General features: G+C 36.2%; 1 protein-coding gene and 1 non-coding gene across 18 annotated transcripts in view; both read right to left on the bottom strand.

Annotated features, from left to right (window-relative positions):
- Positions 1-491: 491 nt before the first annotated feature.
- The window catches only part of SEC31A (SEC31 homolog A, COPII coat complex component), a 71,210-nt gene continuing 52,859 nt past the window's right edge, over positions 492-18,842 (bottom strand). For 11 of the 17 annotated variants that reach the window (XM_015542094.2, XM_042984280.1, XM_042984279.1 and 8 more), the window contains 6 exons: positions 13,300-13,338; positions 11,605-11,663; positions 10,090-10,353; positions 7,424-7,543; positions 2,140-2,211; positions 492-1,080 (listed from right to left, as the gene is read on the bottom strand). In XM_015542094.2, coding sequence (XP_015397580.2) covers positions 901-1,080; positions 2,140-2,211; positions 7,424-7,543; positions 10,090-10,353; positions 11,605-11,663; positions 13,300-13,338 — 734 coding nt within the window. In that variant the 3' untranslated portion in view covers positions 492-900. The remainder of the gene's footprint in view (positions 1,081-2,139; positions 2,212-7,423; positions 7,544-10,089; positions 10,354-11,604; positions 11,664-13,299; positions 13,339-18,842) is intronic. The other 6 variants (XM_007074756.3, XM_007074758.3, XM_007074762.3 and 3 more) reach the window with 1 other exon arrangement.
- Positions 3,735-3,841, bottom strand: LOC122238220. The gene has a single exon (XR_006217180.1). It is a non-coding gene; the product is annotated as a U6 spliceosomal RNA (small nuclear RNA).

Below are 18,842 nucleotides of genomic sequence, written 5' to 3'. Positions count from 1 at the left end.
AATTCTAAAGATTCTACGGGGACCATTATCTTTTATTAATCGCACTGTTCTTAAGACAAAATTATAATAAAATCACTTGACAGAAAAACTGGCTGATAAATGTCTTCCTTTGATTCAGGAGGCTGATAGAAATTAAAGTTTTCTTTCTAAACTTAAACCTCAGAATTCTGGGTGACTTTTAAAAAAATGGATGAACGAATTTCTAAATATAAAATGGAGATAATTCAATCTTAAAACTCAATACTAGAAACATTTATTAATAGAAGAAAGTCCAATGAATTCTACAGAATGAAAATGCTCAGTCTTTTCCAATAGATACTTAAAGCTAGTGATCCCACTTTTCATTAATATTTGCTAAAATCTATGTAACACCTTCTAGATTTAGTTATTTGTTCAGGACTGGAATGAAGCCAAAGACACAAAAAAAACAGGGATTAAACTAACCTGTGAGCAGCTGTTTTGAAAAAAAAAAAGACTACGTACACATAAAATAGGATTACACACTTTAATCTGATTGACATGGAGGAAGTAGGGAGGATGTGAAAGAAATTTAGTTTTAGCTCTGCTTTATGCATAACCAGATGCTTCTTTCCCAAAAAGTATACTGAGGTTTTAAAAACCACATTTGATCAGAATACTTCAGGAAAACATACTAGTGTAATCCAGGAAATACACTATTTGCAGAATAGGAAAATCGTCATGGGCAATAAAAGATTAAAACAAAAGAAAGCACCTGGGTTTTGAGCAGTTCTAAAGTGAGTATATCTGCAGGAATAGTGTAAATGCTCTTGACTGGCTGCTATGGAAACATGCTAATGAGGATTGGTCCATATCTTAACATTTTTTAAAATATGCTTCTTTGGAAGAATGGCAATATGGGCTGGGAATAAAGATGTCCTTTCAGACACCCAGCTTATTGGCCTGGGTGAGAACGACTTTGAGAACTGGCATGAAAGCTGAGGTCTCACTGAAGTTGCTGGTGCTAACTATGTGGGTATGGATGGTCAATCCTTCTGAGTAGTTTCGAGTTTCAATGCTCCTCGCAATGTTGTGTAAACCATTGATGATCGTGGGTGAAAGCTGAAATAAAGGTAAAATCAAGAGAAAAAATTAAATTAAGGAAGAATTTCCCATAAACACTGATATTTAAAAGGAACTTAAATATTATAAAAAAGCAAATAAACCATTTAGCATTTCTAGAAATAGTTTCTTGGACCAAGCAACTCTTTAAAGTTATAAAGCAGAATCATGACAAAATGATTTATGTAAGGAAACTATTATGAATTATGAACATGTATAAGCCAGGTTTTTTTGTTTTTTTGTTTTTTATAGAAATGAAGCCAGATTTCCACCCCGAGCTGAAATGCTAACATCTTCCTCCACTTAAGAGCTTTACTTCTTCAATTATTTTAGATATAGCCTCATACCTTTTAAAAATTTTCCCATGTATATGAAGGAGTTTAAAAATTCTTAGTCACTATATCTCAGAGTAAGGACCCTATTTATTCTCAAACCTTGTCTACAATAGAGATCTTGAACTTGTGGCCTACCTGCATGTGTAGGACAATAGTTCTTACCAGGTACTCAATTTATCAATTCTCAACAGTTTTTTGTAATCTTACCATCTCTTAAAACCATAAAATCTATAGTTTCTGTCCCCCATTATTTGGCCTACATGCCCATACTTTTGAGGGAAGAATTTATTTTGGATCAGTCCATGGACCACACCACTTCTACTGTTACATCAACTTCCTTTGGTTTGGTTCTTGTGAAATAAGTGATGGGACTCATGTGAGGGTAGGGAAAAGAACGCTGAAATGGAAACAATACAGGACATATATAATGAACGGAAGACCAGCTACCCCAGGGCCACTACAAGTCAGTATGTATTTGTACTCTTTGTTACAAGAGGAGTTAAAACTATACCCCTGCCTGACAAACACATACTCTCCCTCTCCCCACTACCCTCCCATCCCCAATAAATGACATTTAAGACTCTAGCTAGAGAAAGCCCATTCTATAACTGTCACCACAATTTTATCCCCAAATACATTACATACATGTGCTGGTGAGATGCTCATTTACTAGCTATTAGGAAAAAATGATTATCATAGATCCTTCTTTTTCCCACAAACTTACTGTCTGTTCCCTAAGTTTATCATATAGAAACTCCAAGCGTTTGCTGGCATCATCTAGCTTCCTCTTGGTTTGCTGCAGGAGAGGAAAAACAGATGATGTTATACTTGAACGTTAACTTTAATCCAAAGACTTTGCCTTAACTCATTTCACTAACCCTGACACTCATCATGCTGAAAGCTTCATTAAAAAAAAAAAAATTTTTTTTTTTAACATTTATTCATTTTTGAGAGACAGAGAGAGACAGAGAGCAAGCAGAGGAGGGTCAGAGAGAGAGGGAGGCACAGAATCCGAAGCAGGCTCCAGGCTCTGAGCTGTTAGCACAGAGCCCGATGCGGGGCTCAAACTCACAAACTGTGAGATCATGACTTGAGCCAAAGTCACACGCTTAACCCACTGAGCCACTCAGGCGCCCAGCTTTATTTTATAAAGAAACAGAGGCAACTATGAACCAGAAACCTGAAAGACCATTACTGAAAGAGTTCAGTAACCTATTAACGGGAGGGTGGGGGGAGAAAGGTAAGAGGATAAGGGGCTTCCTTCTGGAGTGCAAGATGGAGTAGTGGTGGATTTCACGTGGACTGCAAGCTCATCTGACAAGGTGTGTGCACGTATAACTGCACTATTCACAAAAACAGGAAGGGCCATCTGGAGGAGCAGTGCATCATTGTACACCAGAAAAGAAGATCTAAGGACAGTTGTTGTAAATTATGGGTGCTAGCAGGCTTACACAGAGGTGAACTGGAATCTTATTTTAACCTTTATACTTTAATATTACTTGTACGCTTAGTCCATTTGATAGTTAATTCTGCTTCTTTCTGAGCTGTTAGAACACCAAGAAAAAGAGAAAATTATCTTCTGGTGGCTTAAGATTACTAAGACGGAAGTAGTAAAATGAGTTCTTAAATTAAGGAGTCTTCCTACCTCCCAATCCACGTACTAGAAGTCCAGTGACAGAAAACTATTCTAAAACTAAAATTACCGGCTTCAATTACAATGTGATTAACTTAATGACCTACATTTTGCAGTAACCTTAGAAGTGACACTGGTCTTCAATATTTATTGAGTGTCTATTATTTGCCATGCTTATGTCTCATGGAGCTCGGATTCTATTGGGTGGGAAAAAGATACTAAATAAATAATATGTTGTACATGAGATGGTGATGAGTGCCAGGAAGGAAAGCTAACAGTGTGAAGGGCTAGAAGCGCTGGAGTGCGGGCGGTAAAGAAAGGTTGGAAAGCTACTGGGACACGGGAGCAGAAGCCTGGAGCAAGTGTGCAGTAAGCAATGCAGCCACGTGGGAGCAGCATTCCAGGCGGAGGAGTGCTGGTGCGTGCTGGGTATGCTGCAGGACAGTGTCAGCGTGTCACAAGAGGAGAAAGGAAAAGCTCGGAGCTTTTCCCCATCATGTATAATGTTAGTTGTGGGTTTTTCATACATGGCCTTTATTATGTTGAGGTACGTTCCCTCTACATCTACTTTGTTGAGGGTTTTTATCATGAATGGATTTTGTACTTCGTCAAATGCTTTTTCTGCATCTACTGAAATGATCAGATGGTTCTTATCCTTTCTCTTGTGGATGTGATGCATCACATCAATTGATCTGTGAATATTCACGGAACTGCATGCCATCCTCAGGCAGGGGCCATGCTGATCTTCTCTGTACTGGTCCAATTTTAGTATCTGTGCTGCCGAAGCAAGCAAAGATTTATCTATGAATACTGAACCACCTTGCATGCCAGGAATAAATTCCACTTGATTGTGCTGAATGATTTTTTTTATGTATCAAAATCCCAACAGCATTTTTCACAGAACTAAAACAAATAATCCTAAAGTTTATATGGAACCACAAAAGACCCCAAATAGACAAAGCAATCTTGAAAAACAAAAGCAAAGCTGAAAGTATCACAATTCTGAGCAAAGCTGTAGTATGGTACTGGCACAAAAACAGACACATAGATCAATGGAACAGAAGAGAAAACCCAGAAATAAACCCACAATTATATGGCCAATCCATCTTCGACAAAGGAGGCAAGAATATGCAATCGGAAAAAGATGGTCTCTTCAACAAATAGTGTTGGGAAAACTGTAGGGCAACATGCAAAAGAATGAAACTGGACCACTTTCTTACACCATACACAAAAATAAACTCAAAATGAATTAATTAAAGACCTAAATGTGAAACCCGAAGCTATAAAAGTCCTAAAGAGCATAGGCAGTAATTTATCTGACATCAGCCATAACATTTCTCTAGATATGTCTCCTGAAGCACAGGAAACAAAAGCAAAAATAAACTATTGGGATTACATCAAAATAAAAAGCTTTTGCACAGTGAAGGAAATGTTCAACAGTTAAAACTAAAATGCAACATACTGAATGGGAAAAGATATTTGCAAATAACCTATCTGATAAAGGGTTAGTATTCAAAATCTATAAAGAATTGGTACAAACCCCAAAAACAAATAATCCAATTAAAAAATGGGCAGAAAACATGAACAGACATTTCTCCAAAGAAGGCACACAGATGGCCGACACATGAAAAGATGCTCACCACCACTCATCACCAGGAAAATGCAAATCAAAACCACAATGACATATCACCTCATACCTATCAGAAAGGCTAAAATAAAAAACACAAGAAACGACATAGTGTTGGTAAGGATGTAGGAAAAAAGGAACCTTCTTGCACTGTTAGTGGGAATGCAAACTGGTGCAGCACCTGTGGAAAACAGTATGAAGGGTCCTCAAAAAGTTAAAAATAGAACTACCCTACAATCCAGTAATTGCACTAGTGGGTATTTACCCCCCAAATACAAAAACACTAATTCAAAGGGATACATGCATCCCTATGTTTATTGCAGCATTATTTATAATACCCAAATTATGGAAGCAACCCAAGTGTCTATCAATAGATGAATGGATAAAGAAGGGGTGGTATGTGTATGTATATATACATACACACACATACACAACGGAGTATTACTCAGTAATAAAAAGAATGAAATCTTTGCTATTTCCAATAACATGGATAGAGCTAGAGGGTGTTATGCTAAGTGAAATACGTCAGTCAGAGAAAGACAAATATCATATATTTCACTCAGATGTGAAATTTAAGAAACAAAACAAACTAGGGGCGCCTGGGTGGCTCAGTCGGTTAAGCGTCCAACTTTGGCTCAAGTCATGATCTCACAGCTCGTAAATTCAAACCCCATGTCAGGCTCTGTGCTCACAGCTCAGAACCTAGAGCCTGCTTCAGATTCTGGGTCTCTGCCCCTCTCTCTGCCTCACTCTGCCCCTCCCCTTCTCGCACTCTGTCTCTCTCTCTCTCTCAAAAATAAACACACAAAAAAAAGAAAAAAAAAAAAAAAAAACAGAACAAACTACCAAAGGGGGGAAAAAAAGCGAGACAAACCAAGAAACAGACTCTTCACTATAGAGAACAAACTGATGATACCAGAGGGGAGACACATGGGGGGATGGGTGAAATAGGTGATGGGGATTAAAGAGTACACTTATCATGAGCATTGAAAAATGTATAGAATTGTTGAATCACTATATGGTACACCTGAAACTAATTAAAAGAAAAAAAAAAAAGAAGAGGGCAGAGGAAGAGATGAAGCTATTAAGGATAACATTAGAAACTAAGTCATCTGGCAAAATTGCTCTCTGTTGTATGAACATAACTAAAGTGAAAATAGGAATACAACTATACTGTAAAAATGATTCCAGCTATTTGTGAGGAGGGGACCTCTTACAGTCCCCGCTCAAAGCTAGTATCATCTAGCTTCCAGTAGGAGCCCTGCCCCAATGTGGAGGAGTCACCTAGATGGGATAGCATATTAGGGCCTCTCCCCTAACTAGGTACAGGAATTATAGAAACAGTTTGTCTTTTGTGGTTCTCATCTGGCCCAGGCCTCCTGTGGACCCAGAACGAAGATAAGATGTTGACCTAGAGGAGTTTAAAGTCAACAAAAATTTATTGAGTTGGGCTGGGTACCATGTGCCTTCTCAACCTCTCTATACTGACTCATGCCTGAAGGAGGGCTGGAGTCTTCCTTCATTTTTAGTTTTGAATGACTGTGTCCTATTTAGAGGTATGCACAGGGGACAGCGTATACTAGGCCATCTGCTTCATCTGCTCTCTGTTCCTAGCTCAGTCTTTCCATCACTTCCAGAATGCTAGGCATGAAGATTTATGATAACCTTTCCTTGCTTCTGCTTTCCTGACACTTTTAGTACAGGGAACTGCCTTCCAAAAGACCGGAAGAAAGTTGCACATATTAATACTCAATGTTTGATGAAACAACAAATTCCAGGAGCTGTTTTTCAAGCAGACAAGTGGCCAGTGGCTAAATAAACATATTCAATGTTTGCTGGCAGAAACTGAGATTTCATCTAAAACAAGGCAGCTTTGTGGAACTTTTGTTGTTGCCAATACACAGGCATCCTCTAGGTAAACTAAGTAAAATCAGTTGCTTTAACTATGAATATGACTCTAGTATCAAAAACAATTATTTTTAAGATCTTTGCAAAGTTACATATAAGATTATCTGCCTACTTTTAAAAGCTTTGAGTAAGCTCAGAAAGAAATCCCTAACCTGAATTTTTTATATACCACCATTCTGTTCTATTTATGTGCCAAACATGAGGTCTACTGATGAAAGGCAATGCGGCACAGTGGTTGACAGCATAAATTCTGGAGCCAGACTGGGTTTGAATTCTGGCTCTGACCTTGGGTGTTACTTAACTGCTTTTTGTCTTAACTTAGTCATCTGTAAAATAAAGATGACAGATCTACCTACCCTGGGGTTGTTGTAAGGATTAAATAAATTTATATATAAAAGAAATTAATTATATTTTTATATGTAAAGCAAAGTACACAAGTGCTAATTTTATTACTATTATACAAACTTTTGCAGTATATTGTAGGACTTCATACAATTACAGAAGAGCTCTATAAATGATTATTAAAAAAAATTTTTTAATGTTTATTTTTTTTAAGAGAGAGATACAGAGCATGAGTGGGGGAGGGGCAGGGAGGGGGGAGAGAGAGAGAGAGGGAGAGGGAGAGGGAGAGAGGGAGAGAGGGAGAGAGGGAGAGACAGAGACACAGAATCCAAAGCAGGCTCCAGGCTCCAAGCTGTCAGCACAAAGCCCGATGCAGGGCTTGAACCCACAAACTGTGAGATTATGACCTGAGCTGAAGTCAGATGCCAAACCAACCAAGCCACCCAGGTGCCCTGAAGATTATTTTAATTAAGCAAAATATGAGAAAAAAATACATACAGGATCTGTGGCTGAGGAGAGGCAGCGCTGAATAAGATCCTCAAATGTGGTCTTTAGAATGAGGTGCTCATCTGGAATAGGTTTCTTGGTAATTTTTTCTGTTGGCAAAGACTGCACATGCTGGAAGAAATAATAGCATAAATGACCAGAAATGACCAAAAGCTACCTATACGCAAAGCCCTGAAACTCTGTGATAAAGAGAAACCAGCTAACTACCTTGTAGACAGGCTGTGACAAATTAACATGTGAAATCCCTTGGGAGAAGTAGAAATGAAAATCAAATATTCAGTAGAAGGTACAGACACTCCTCCTACAGCTTTGATTTTGAAAAACAGAATTGGATATAAAGAGTTTGATGAACTACGGAACATATGTTGATCACTATTGAATGTACCTGAGGGGAAGGAGACTGTAGGCCTATGCCGGTAGGAAATAAAAGGGCAGTTACAAAGCTGGCTAGTTAGAGTGCCTGCTTGCTCTGCTTGTTGGCTCATTTTTGTTTATCTTTCCATTCTTATGTTCTTTGATTTATTCTTGGAGGTTGGTAACTGGGCTATTATCAAACTGCAAGATTAAGTCAAAAGTTAGGATAGAAGAGACCATGATGTTACTGAATGTACAGATGGAAAAACAAAGAAGGTATGTTTAAGTGTTTAGGGTTCTGATTTATTAGTACATTCATTCAAAAAATATTAGGCAATTATGTTCTAGGCACTGGCTATGTATTTGTGAGCCAATTCAGAAAAGATCTCAGCTCTCTGGCAGTTTTTAGCTAAAGGAAGGAAAAAGAAGTTTTAAAATGTCATACAAAAAGCAAGTTTACAAATACTTACATCTTAATGAAAGATGTTACTTGAACAAAAAGTAAAATAATAAAATGCCACAAATACCTGTAAAATAGCAACTGCATTGCTATTTTATAAGCTAATAAATTAACATTAATGGAACCAACAGGCAATATAACTGGAATTTAACTGAGGGGAAAGTTCTCTTCAGGAAATTCTATTAGAAAGACAAGTAGGAGTTAACTGGTGAAATGGGGAAGTTAGAGTGTCAGAGAAAGAATGTGTACAAAGGAAGGACCATGATACAAGAGGACTAAAAGGAGGCCAGTGTGGCTGAAGCAGAGAGACAGCAAGGAGGAATATGAAGCTGAAGGGCTTCCAGACAATGTGAAATAATTTGGTCTTTATCCTGAGAACAATGTTTTAAACAAAGAGGAGACAAGACCAGCTACAACGATCAAAGTCAATGCTTGTACACCAGTTAGAGGCTCCTGCACTGCCAGAGACTGGAAATGAAGGCAGCATGGGTCAGATTAGAAGTGTATGTGGATAAAGGATTTGAGAGAGATTTTAAAATAATATCAGCAAGATTTGGGGATAGATTTGAAAGAGGGATTAAAGGAAAAAGAGTATAAAGATGATTCCCAGGTTTTTGGCTAGATTGAATATGGATTATGATGCCATTTTACTGAAATAGGAAACACCAAAAGAAGATCAGGTTTGGGAGGAAGACTATGAATAAGGTTGTAGAAATGTTGAGTGTGAGGTGCCTTGGAGGCATCTAGGTGGGCAGGTAGCTGGCTATTATGGCCTGGCTGAACATATACATCTGTGCAAGCTCTCCCTTTCGATGGTAACTGAGGTTCTGGTCTGGGTGAGTATTGCATGAGCACCTAAAGTCTAAACAAAAGTGAATGGCTGGGTAGCTTCCCAAACTAGCATAGACTTGTAATAAGAAAAGAAAAAAAAGAAAAGAAAAGAAAAGAAAAGAAAAGAAAAGAAAAGAAAAGAAAAGAAAAGAAAAAAGAAAAGAAAAATTAACAATGCATCTTTGTAATTTATATTCCTATGGAAAGAAACAACTCCTCCCACCTCCATCAAAACACTGGTTTTCAGAACGCCACTTTTAATATTTAGAAATTCCTTAGGCAGAACTATCTCTTAATAGTAAAGCACACTCTTGTGATAGAGATACAACCTTTATAAATTTGACTTCAATGAACCAAAGACAAAAACAGAACTAATTTTATACTTTGTGCAGGGATTTGTTTCACCTTCACATGCTGAACTTTGACCCAAACTCTTTACTTTTCACAAACTGATCAAAATGTTCATCTTTGTATGGTTAAGTCAGTTGTATCTGATTTTTCATCGTCTAGAACCGTGTCAACTAGCTGTTTATATTGTGAATAGCAACTACAAATTTATATCTCCAGCTGAAGATAAAGCTGTATATTACTAGCTCTTATACATACACAAGAAATGATATAACTCATTACATTTTTATTTTAGATTTTAAAAGGAAAACCCTTTGGAAATAGCTTCTGCTTAGCAAGCTTGGCTGAAAATACAGATTCAACTAATCTTAAATTGTGGGTACTGATTAGGTCAAATGAAATACAATTGTCAAGTTAGTGTAAACATACACGAGCAATTATAAAAGCCTCTTCTAGAAACTTTATGGCCATGTAATTGAAAAATAATATCCATCCATGATCAATCTTAAAAAAAGGGGTTACTATTTTTTATTTAGGTTGTCTTAATTGAAACCAAAGTTAGATGCTCATTAATAAAGGTGTAAACAGAAAAGTTAACACATTAAAAAGAAAAAATGAACTGAAATAGAGCCATCTCCTCATTCCATTAACACAGATTTGTTACCTGGATGGTATTTCCAATAGGAGCCCCTGGGGCACCTTCAATATTGGGCTTTGAGAAAGATGGTGGCATGCCTGGTTGACCAAGAGGTTGCTGTATGCCATGGAAGGTCTGGCCACCTGGAGGATGTGGCTGTGGAAATGAAGCTTGGCTTGACAGAGGTAAAGGAGCTGAAGGTTGTTGCTGCAGCATCTGTGACTGGGGGTCACCCAAAGGGTTCATGATTGGTGATGTGATGGGAACAGGAGGCATAAAGTTTTCTGGTATCTTTTAAAAGACAGAAAGAAAAGACACTAAGCATAAGAAAAAAAGGTACAATTTCCTCACCTTTAAATAAGGTTTAAAAAAATTTTTTAATAGTACAATACTTTTTTAAATGAAATTTTATGCAGAATTCTACAGTAAAACGTAAAAGTAGAGCTAATCTGGCTCAGAGGGGTGGGGAACTCAAAACTGGACCTCTCAGTTTCCCCTTTGCCTTCCACACTTACCCTCGTATGGGGAGCCAACACCTGGTGTTTTTGAAAGAGGATCTCAAAGTCTAGAGAATTATATCTAGCAATAGCGGAATCAGATAATGTGTGTTTATATTTAATGTGACCAAGATGTAATACCCTTTTCCTAGATCACTAAATAGACATTAACTATCAATTCAATCATATTTAAAGTAGTAGATTAAATTCAATCTCTGATTATTATTAACCTAAATTTGGGTTTTTTTTTTTTTTTTTTTTTTGCTCATTTAGTGTCTCCCAATTTTATTGTTATGACCTCTCCCTACTATATTTGAGAAAAGGACATCACGGTGAGTAAAAAAAAAAAAAAAGTAGAAATGTTTGGGGAGAAAGAAGAATCTTAACTTCTGCTTTAATGGCTGTCAACAGTTACTGACATTTAAACAACGCTCAGCTACAAGGTGATTTCTTCATTCATACTATATGTGATAAAAAAAATAGTCCAAAATATAATTACCAAATTCCTGACTATTGTTGGAACCCCTAAAAGACATAAAAATCACTGGAAAATTTTGTTTCCTATTCTTTGAAAGAAATCTGTTAGAAATTTACATCTTATCTTCTTCTTTTTAATGTTTACTTATATATTTTTGAAAGAGAAAGACAGAGAGAGAGAGAGAGAGCACGAACAGGGGAGGGGCAGAGAGAGAGGGAGACACAGAATCTGAAGCAGGCACTCCGAGCTGTCAGCGCAGAGCCTGACATGGGGCTTGAATTCACAAACTGCGAGATCATGACCTGAGCCGAGGTCAGACGTTTAAATGACTGAACCACCCAGGCGCCCCTACATCTTCTCTTCTAAAGGAAGTTAAATTCACACCACTGTACTGTTTTTAAGTTTCTTTCCTTCCCTTCATGGAGAAGATGCAAGCTGAAATGCACTTTAAACCTATCAGTCAGTAAGCTTTGCCTTCAAAAGGATCAGTGAAAGGTGGTATGTTCCAGGTGGCTACATGATTAAAGAACCTCTGTAGGCAACTGGATGGACATCTTTTTCTGGTACCTTCTTCTTCTTGGGTACTCTGTTCAAAGCTGGAGGATCATTCCAACCATTCTGAGGACCTATAACAGATAATAAAGAGCATTTTCCTTTAGAATTCTGAAAAGAGGACAACTAAATTGTATCCATCACATAGTACCTTCAAATTCTGCCTTAACTAACCTGAGGATAACCATCACAAAGGTTTTACCAGCTCAGGTGTGGGGATCACTCTGTAGCCCTGGATTCACAAACTCATTCCCTCAAATATTCACAAGGTCTTGGCTTAGGGAGGCAAGATAACTTGACATTATTTCCATTGAAAGTGAAAGAGCTGTACTAAATTTAGGGATGGTGAAGTGTTTATGTCTATATTGGTGTATAACTTTCAAATCAGTTAAGAATTCTCTTGTAATAAAGAAAAAATAAATCACCTGAATCTGCTAAAAAAACAAAAACGTTGATGTATTCAGCATACTAAAAAAATAAAATAAAAGTAACAATCTCCTACTTCCCAAGAGAGTAATTTAATATAAGCAATTGAACATAAGCAAATTATCCACATGGTAGAAACAGTGTCAAAAACAAAAACAAAAACAAAAACAAAAAAACCGGGTCCCAATTACACAACACCAGCAATTTCATCATCCTTCCCTTAAGAGTTACTTATGAAGTATAAAAAAGCATTCAGGTATCTGTGATAAGATTTTTTTTTAATGCCACAAAAAAAAATTCCAGATTGGCAGCAAATATAAAATTAAACTACTGTCAACGTTAGTAAATTTCCTCTACATGCACCCCCTGCCCCCAAATCTCCATCTCAAAGTGAAAAACAGACATCAGTAGCAGAATTCATTAAGTATCTTAATGCCAGTATGTTTAAAGAAAACATGCCAGAAATAAAGATAATTTCAAAATCAAAATATAATCATTTTACATTTCATTGAATTTTGTGTATGTTGTATATTTAAAGACCAAAAATTACTCCTCTTTTAACAAATTAAACATTCTTTCAGTATTTTACCTCTTACTTATTCTACTGATATCCATGATATGAAATCACAACAAAATTGCTTAGACGAAAGAACCTGTGATCCATACATAATGTCATAGAAACTTTTTAAAAAATAAGATCTTCTAACCAGCATGTACTCATTTCCCTTAATTTTTTAAAAAGTTTATTTATTTTTAAAATTTATTTTACCCAATGTGTGGCTCAAACTCACGACCCCTGAGCCAGCCAGCCAGGCATCCCTCATTTGCCTTGATTCTAAAAATGGAATTAATTTTCTACAAGTTTACCAGGAGACAGAATGCCAAAAGAGCCTCAAAACATTGAAGAGCAAATCACAAAACATTAAACTACATGCTGCTATCTGCTTAACAAATTCTTAAAGTTCTGGGCTTGCACAGAGAATCATTCAAATCTCTCTCATCACCTTCTAATCTTACTCATAGCTAAGACAATCTTGATATGGTCACGGTCTTTATGATTATATAAAATAGACGACTTTAATGATTTAAAGCTACTGGTGTCACCATGTTAATTCAATCAACTCTAAGATTTGATTTGATTAAGAACCCAAATTAAAAAATGATACTGATCAGATTCCGAATATCATCAACTTTGAGGTTCACATGCATTATTGTGAATGTCCATTCATTAACTATATTTAATGATTGAAAATTTTCCAGAGGTATATTTTATAACTAATTCACCTTCCAACATAGGTGCCTGGTCTTGCATAGACTGATTTTCTGCAGACAAAATGTAAAAGTCACTTAAACAGTATTATCATGAAAAACATTCTAAACTCATTTTGTAATTGCTTCTTCTCCCTCCATCAAGCCAAAAAAGAAAAAACTAATTTTATAAAGGAAAGAAACTTTTTAGTCAAGTCATGGGAAATGTCTTTTATCTAATTAAGAAAGTAATCAGCTTTTGGGTAAATTGAATTCATCTAGGTTGTGCCAGATCCAATTAACTCTTAAACATTACTTTTTTTCTCTTCCTGTGCTACATGTCTCTTTTAAGAAAAAAATTTTCCTGCCTACTTGAAATATTTCCCTGTTTGCATGGAATTTTTTTCTACTACTTGATCAGTAATATCACTGTGTGTGGGGGGAGAGCGTTTGGTACTATTTAAAGCTGTGAATCAAAATCAGCTGAGAGATCGATCTTGTTAAACTGCAGATTCTAATTCACACTAAGTACAGGGAAAGGCCTGAGATTCTATTGTTCCAGCTAGCTCCCAGGTAATGCCAATGCTGCTGGCCAAAGCACTCTTTTAGTGGGGACTTAAAGAAAAATGGGAGGCTTTAGCAAGGTGGTGCCACTTCACTGCTAGATTTAGGAGGCAACAGGGGGCTGCACCCTGATGAAACTGTAATTTCATGTAATTCATGTCACACCATGAATATAAACATAAATGAGAACAGGCCCAATAAATATGTAACCATCCCATATGGTCTTTTCTGTAAGAATATATGGATTTGTAGACTGTTTAGCACAGGTCTTTCAGAAACAACTACATCTCTTAAGAGAACTGAAGTTTCTGGCAGTGGACATGAAAAGAAAAGGGTGAAAACTAACACAGCAATGCCAAAATTATCAGGTATTATTATCAGATATTCAGGGTCAGGCCAGGCCCAGCCTCAAATCAAAAGTATGCAGTGGAGGTATATTATATGCATATGTAACTTACGAAAACTGAACTATCTTCCTTTGGGGATAGAAGAACCAAGAGAATATAGCAATTAATGAGTTCAATTTGGTTTGAGTTCTACTCAAGAGGCACGTGCCTCAGAGAAATTGTGAGGTGGAGAGGTGACCCCATAGCTTGCAGTTTTCCCTCTAATCTCTCATAGCAGTGACTTAAGCCCTGGGTATTAAAGCCTGGGAGGGTATCCGGAGATTTCAAAAACTGTAAGCACAAAAAGTTTGTGGAGCAACTTCATACAACCCTTTTGTAAAATGACTCCAAATTTATAATGAAATCAAATCAAATTCAAAATTAGGAATGACAATCCAAATTAGAAACAAAAAGACTTGCAGCAGGAGTATATAGCCAGTGGGGTAGCTCACATAACTTGAGGGTGGAGAATGTCTTGTTGAATAGAAAGTAACAATTGTACAATAATCAAAGTTCTCCCCCAAATATATGCCTGACTCCTCCCAATGTCAAACCATGCAATATATTTAGCCATTTTTATTTCAGCCCAGATAATCCTTGTTCAAATCTCTTATCAATTTAATGCAGTTTTGTCTCAGCTATAATTCGCTTTTGAATTTTTTCACTTTTATGTCTTTAAATTGTTTAAATATGACTTTTTTTTATTTAAAAAAAAATTTTTTTTAACGTTTATTTATTTTTGAGACAGAGAGAGACAGAGCATGAATGGGGGAGGGTCAGAGACAGAGAGGGAGACACAGAATCTGAAACAGGCTCCAGGCTCTGAGCTGTCAGCACAGAGCCCAACGTGGGGCTTGAACTCACGAACCGTGAGATCATGAACTGAGCCGAAGTCGGACGCTTAACCGACTGAGCCACCCAGGCGCCCCTAAATATGACTTTTTAAAAACACAGCTAAACTGACCTCTGTAAATACGCTTTAATAGCAACCTTAGGTAAAGCAAACTACATGAACAAAATAAATGTCTCTAGGAAACAGTATTACGGAGGTTCATTATAGATATGCAAAATTATACTCTTGGTCAACATTTTTAAAAAATCAACATAGAACAGTCATTGAAAATAAATCAATACAGCATAATCTAATCTTAGACATAATTCTCCCATAAAACTATAAAGAGAATCTTTTTTACTTTTTCAAAAAACTATAAAATGAAGATAGATCTCTCTTTTTAAAACATGACATGACTTTAAAGGCATGAAAAATATGGTTCATGGTGTAATATTAAGAAAAAATGTAAGATGTAAAATTGTGTGTGTATATATGTGTATTATGATCTCAATTCTTTAAAAATAGGAGCACCTGGGTGGCTGAGTCGGTTAAGCATCTGACTTTAGCTCAGGTTATGATCTCACAGTTCATGAGTTCGAGCCCCACATCAGGCTCTGTGCTGACATCCCAGAGCCTGGAACTTGCTTCAGATACTGTGTCTCTCCCTCCCTCTGCCCCTTTCCTGCTCACACTCTCTCAACAATAAATAAATGTTAAAAAAAAAAAAAATACATGCACACAATGAGATACTACCCATTAGAATGGCTAGAATTAAGAAAAAAAACAAACAAACAAACAGAAAACAAGTGTTGGTGTAGATGTGGAAAACAGTATAATGCTTCCTCAAAAATTTAAATACTGAATATTGAATTTGATCCAGCAATTCCATTTCTGGGTATGTATGCTAAAGAACTGGAAGCAAAGACTTGAACAGATATGTGTATACCTGTGTTCAAGTAGCATTATTCACAGTAGTTCAAATGTCCACATGCAGATAAATGGATAAGCAAAATGTGCAATATAATACAGTGAAATATTATTCAGCCTTAAGTAGTAAAGAAATTCTGATACATGAATATTGGAGAGCGTGAAATAAGCCAGTCAAAACAGGACAAATATTGTATGATTCCACTTATATGAGGTACCTAGAGTAGTCAAATACAGAGGGAGAGTAGAACAGTGGTTACCTGGGGCTGGGGGAAACAAGGAGTTATTTAATGAGTACATAGTTTCAGTGTGGGATGATGAAAATTTCTGGAGACAGATAAGTGGCAATGGTTCTTCAGCAATGTAAATGTACTTAATGTCACTGAACTATACACATAAAAATGGTTAAAATGGTAAATTTTATGTTAGTATATTTACCACATTAAAAATATTTTTAATAGATGCATATAGACATACATAGATATATGTATATATGTGTACAAAAAGAATAAATAAATCTATATTATCACTGGTGGTATTTGGGCAGTAGAATTATAGATAATTTAAATTTTATTCTTTATAATATTTTGAGTCTTTAAAAATCCTACAGTGAAAAATTAATAAAAATCAAGGGAAAATTAATTTAAAAATTGAATATGGCATGTTACTGGAGATCCTTATCCACTTTAGTGTAGGGTTTAGTTCTCCAGTATCTTTGGGGAAGGAAGAAGGAACCACATGGTCCCACATATACAGGAGTGCAGCTGAGTAGCATCTTTACTTGAATCCCACTTCTCACTTGGAACGTTCTTAGGTATTCCAGCAGAAGCAAAATGTGCTATGCACTGGCTAAGATACTTTTCAGTGGATTCTTTATTAGTGCAGTGATATGAAGAATTCTGGCTAACAGACAATTTGAGAAAGAACAGAGCATCCTTCTCAACCCCCCATTTCCCCTATAAGCCTAGCATGTCACATTAAAAACAAGAGGGTCATGAAATTAAAAATTAAAGTTTAGAAAGATATGAATCCTTGAGGTCATTTTCCAATGACACAAGACAAAACAAGTACTTATAATTTGAGTAAGGAATATTTACGAAAATTAAAAAAAATTTTTCAGAACACTGTTCTATGAAAATATGTAACATTATGCCCCTTCAAGACTTCTATGTGACAAAGCATGAGACTATATACCTAAATTAAATTTTCCATGGTTTAATAAAATCAATAATGTTTACTCAAAGACAGTTTCATGACAGCCTGAAGGTCATTTTATCAGAAAATAATTTTTTGAGTAAAATTCTAAGGCCTTCATATTTGAAAGTGCTCTCCTTTAGTAATAAGCACAGATTAAATCAGGACGGGGAAAAAGTCATAGACAGTATCCTAATTATTCTAGAGAGTAAAACCATGCCTTTCAGCAGTTCAAACTCCTTCGTGAACTTTTCTGCCTACTGTATGAACTATCAATTTCTTGCCCTGGCATAAAGCTTTCCAAAATTTGGGCCAAATATAAATGTTCTGTTCCAACTTACAGCAAAGCTATGTGATGTTCACTAGAAATGTACTGTTCACTTCTGTCTCCCTACCTGTGCTTGGAATAATTCGGATTATAGACCAAACAAGTACCCATTAAGAATTTACTCAATGAATGTTCTGGTATTTGCAACATTAGTTTCTCTGAGCCTCAGGCATAATTTGGAGGCTCACGAACAGTTACAGGTCTTGCAAACCCTAGTGTCTGTCAAAATTATCCACTGGACAAATGGAATTCCCAAGTCCGATAGAGAACCATATGATATGAGACACATAAAAAAGAAGAGAAAATTTTCATTCACAATTATTTGTACACTGTAAACAACATTTTTAGGAAATCAAAAAGTAAAATATGGTAAAATACAGGGGACTATTAACAGGCAAGAGGTAACAAAGCAGCTGGCTTAGAACATGCTGAATACTGAAAAATGTTTGCTTCTTCTTCCTATTAGTCACTCTGTTTCTCAGCCAGGTTAGAACATTCTGTTACTTTGTATATAAGCAAAGACTTTATCTCAAGGCCAAATACACTTTTGCTTAAGAATACCCATGCAAATATTTAACTTAGATGATGAAGTAACAAAATACCTAAAACAGTGTTGTTATAGGATTTTTGTAATTCTAACATTGATAACTACTTCTATGACTTATATCACGACTAGACCATCTGGTAAAGAAGAATGAACTTATTAGGCTTTATAGACTGAGAGACCTGGGTTTGTATCTCAACTTGGAGACTATCATCATGCAACCATGAGTTTAACTCCTAGGAAACCAAGTTTCCTCATGTCAATTAAAAAAAACTTATTTCTCTTTCTCATGGCTCTGATAATTAAATAAGAAAATATATGGCAAATGATGGTACATGTCCAGTGTATGTTCAGTAAATGATGACTCACCTATTTCCCTGCACCACTTTAAAGTGGGAATTTTCTGGAACTCATCTTTCAATCAAGAACTCTATTACCCAACTATTCAGAATAGATACTATCTTCACTATTGAGGTTTCAGAAGGTAATTTTTGAACTCTACAACTGAATTAGCACTCCTCTCTAAAATATCAATCTACTGAACTATTTATATTGAAAGTTACAGAAATTTTATTTGTGCAGTAAAGGGTGATAGAGATATTTGTGTGTGTGTGTGCGCGCGCGCGCACGCACACGTGTGCACGCATGTATGTGTGAGATTTTTGGTACTCTGGCCTTTATATATCAGAGAAGAAAGGTGATAGGTATATAATTCTGCATTCATGAGACTTTGTTAGAATAGAATATTTCTTCAATAGATCCTATTTTATAATTGTTTTCAGTAATTACAGCTACTGCTTAAAA

This window comes from Panthera tigris, chromosome B1 (assembly GCF_018350195.1).
Source record: "Panthera tigris isolate Pti1 chromosome B1, P.tigris_Pti1_mat1.1, whole genome shotgun sequence".
Taxonomy (NCBI): domain Eukaryota; kingdom Metazoa; phylum Chordata; class Mammalia; order Carnivora; family Felidae; genus Panthera; species Panthera tigris.
The sequence above is the reverse complement of the archived record's forward strand: the minus strand, read 5'-3'. Positions and strand labels throughout refer to the sequence as shown.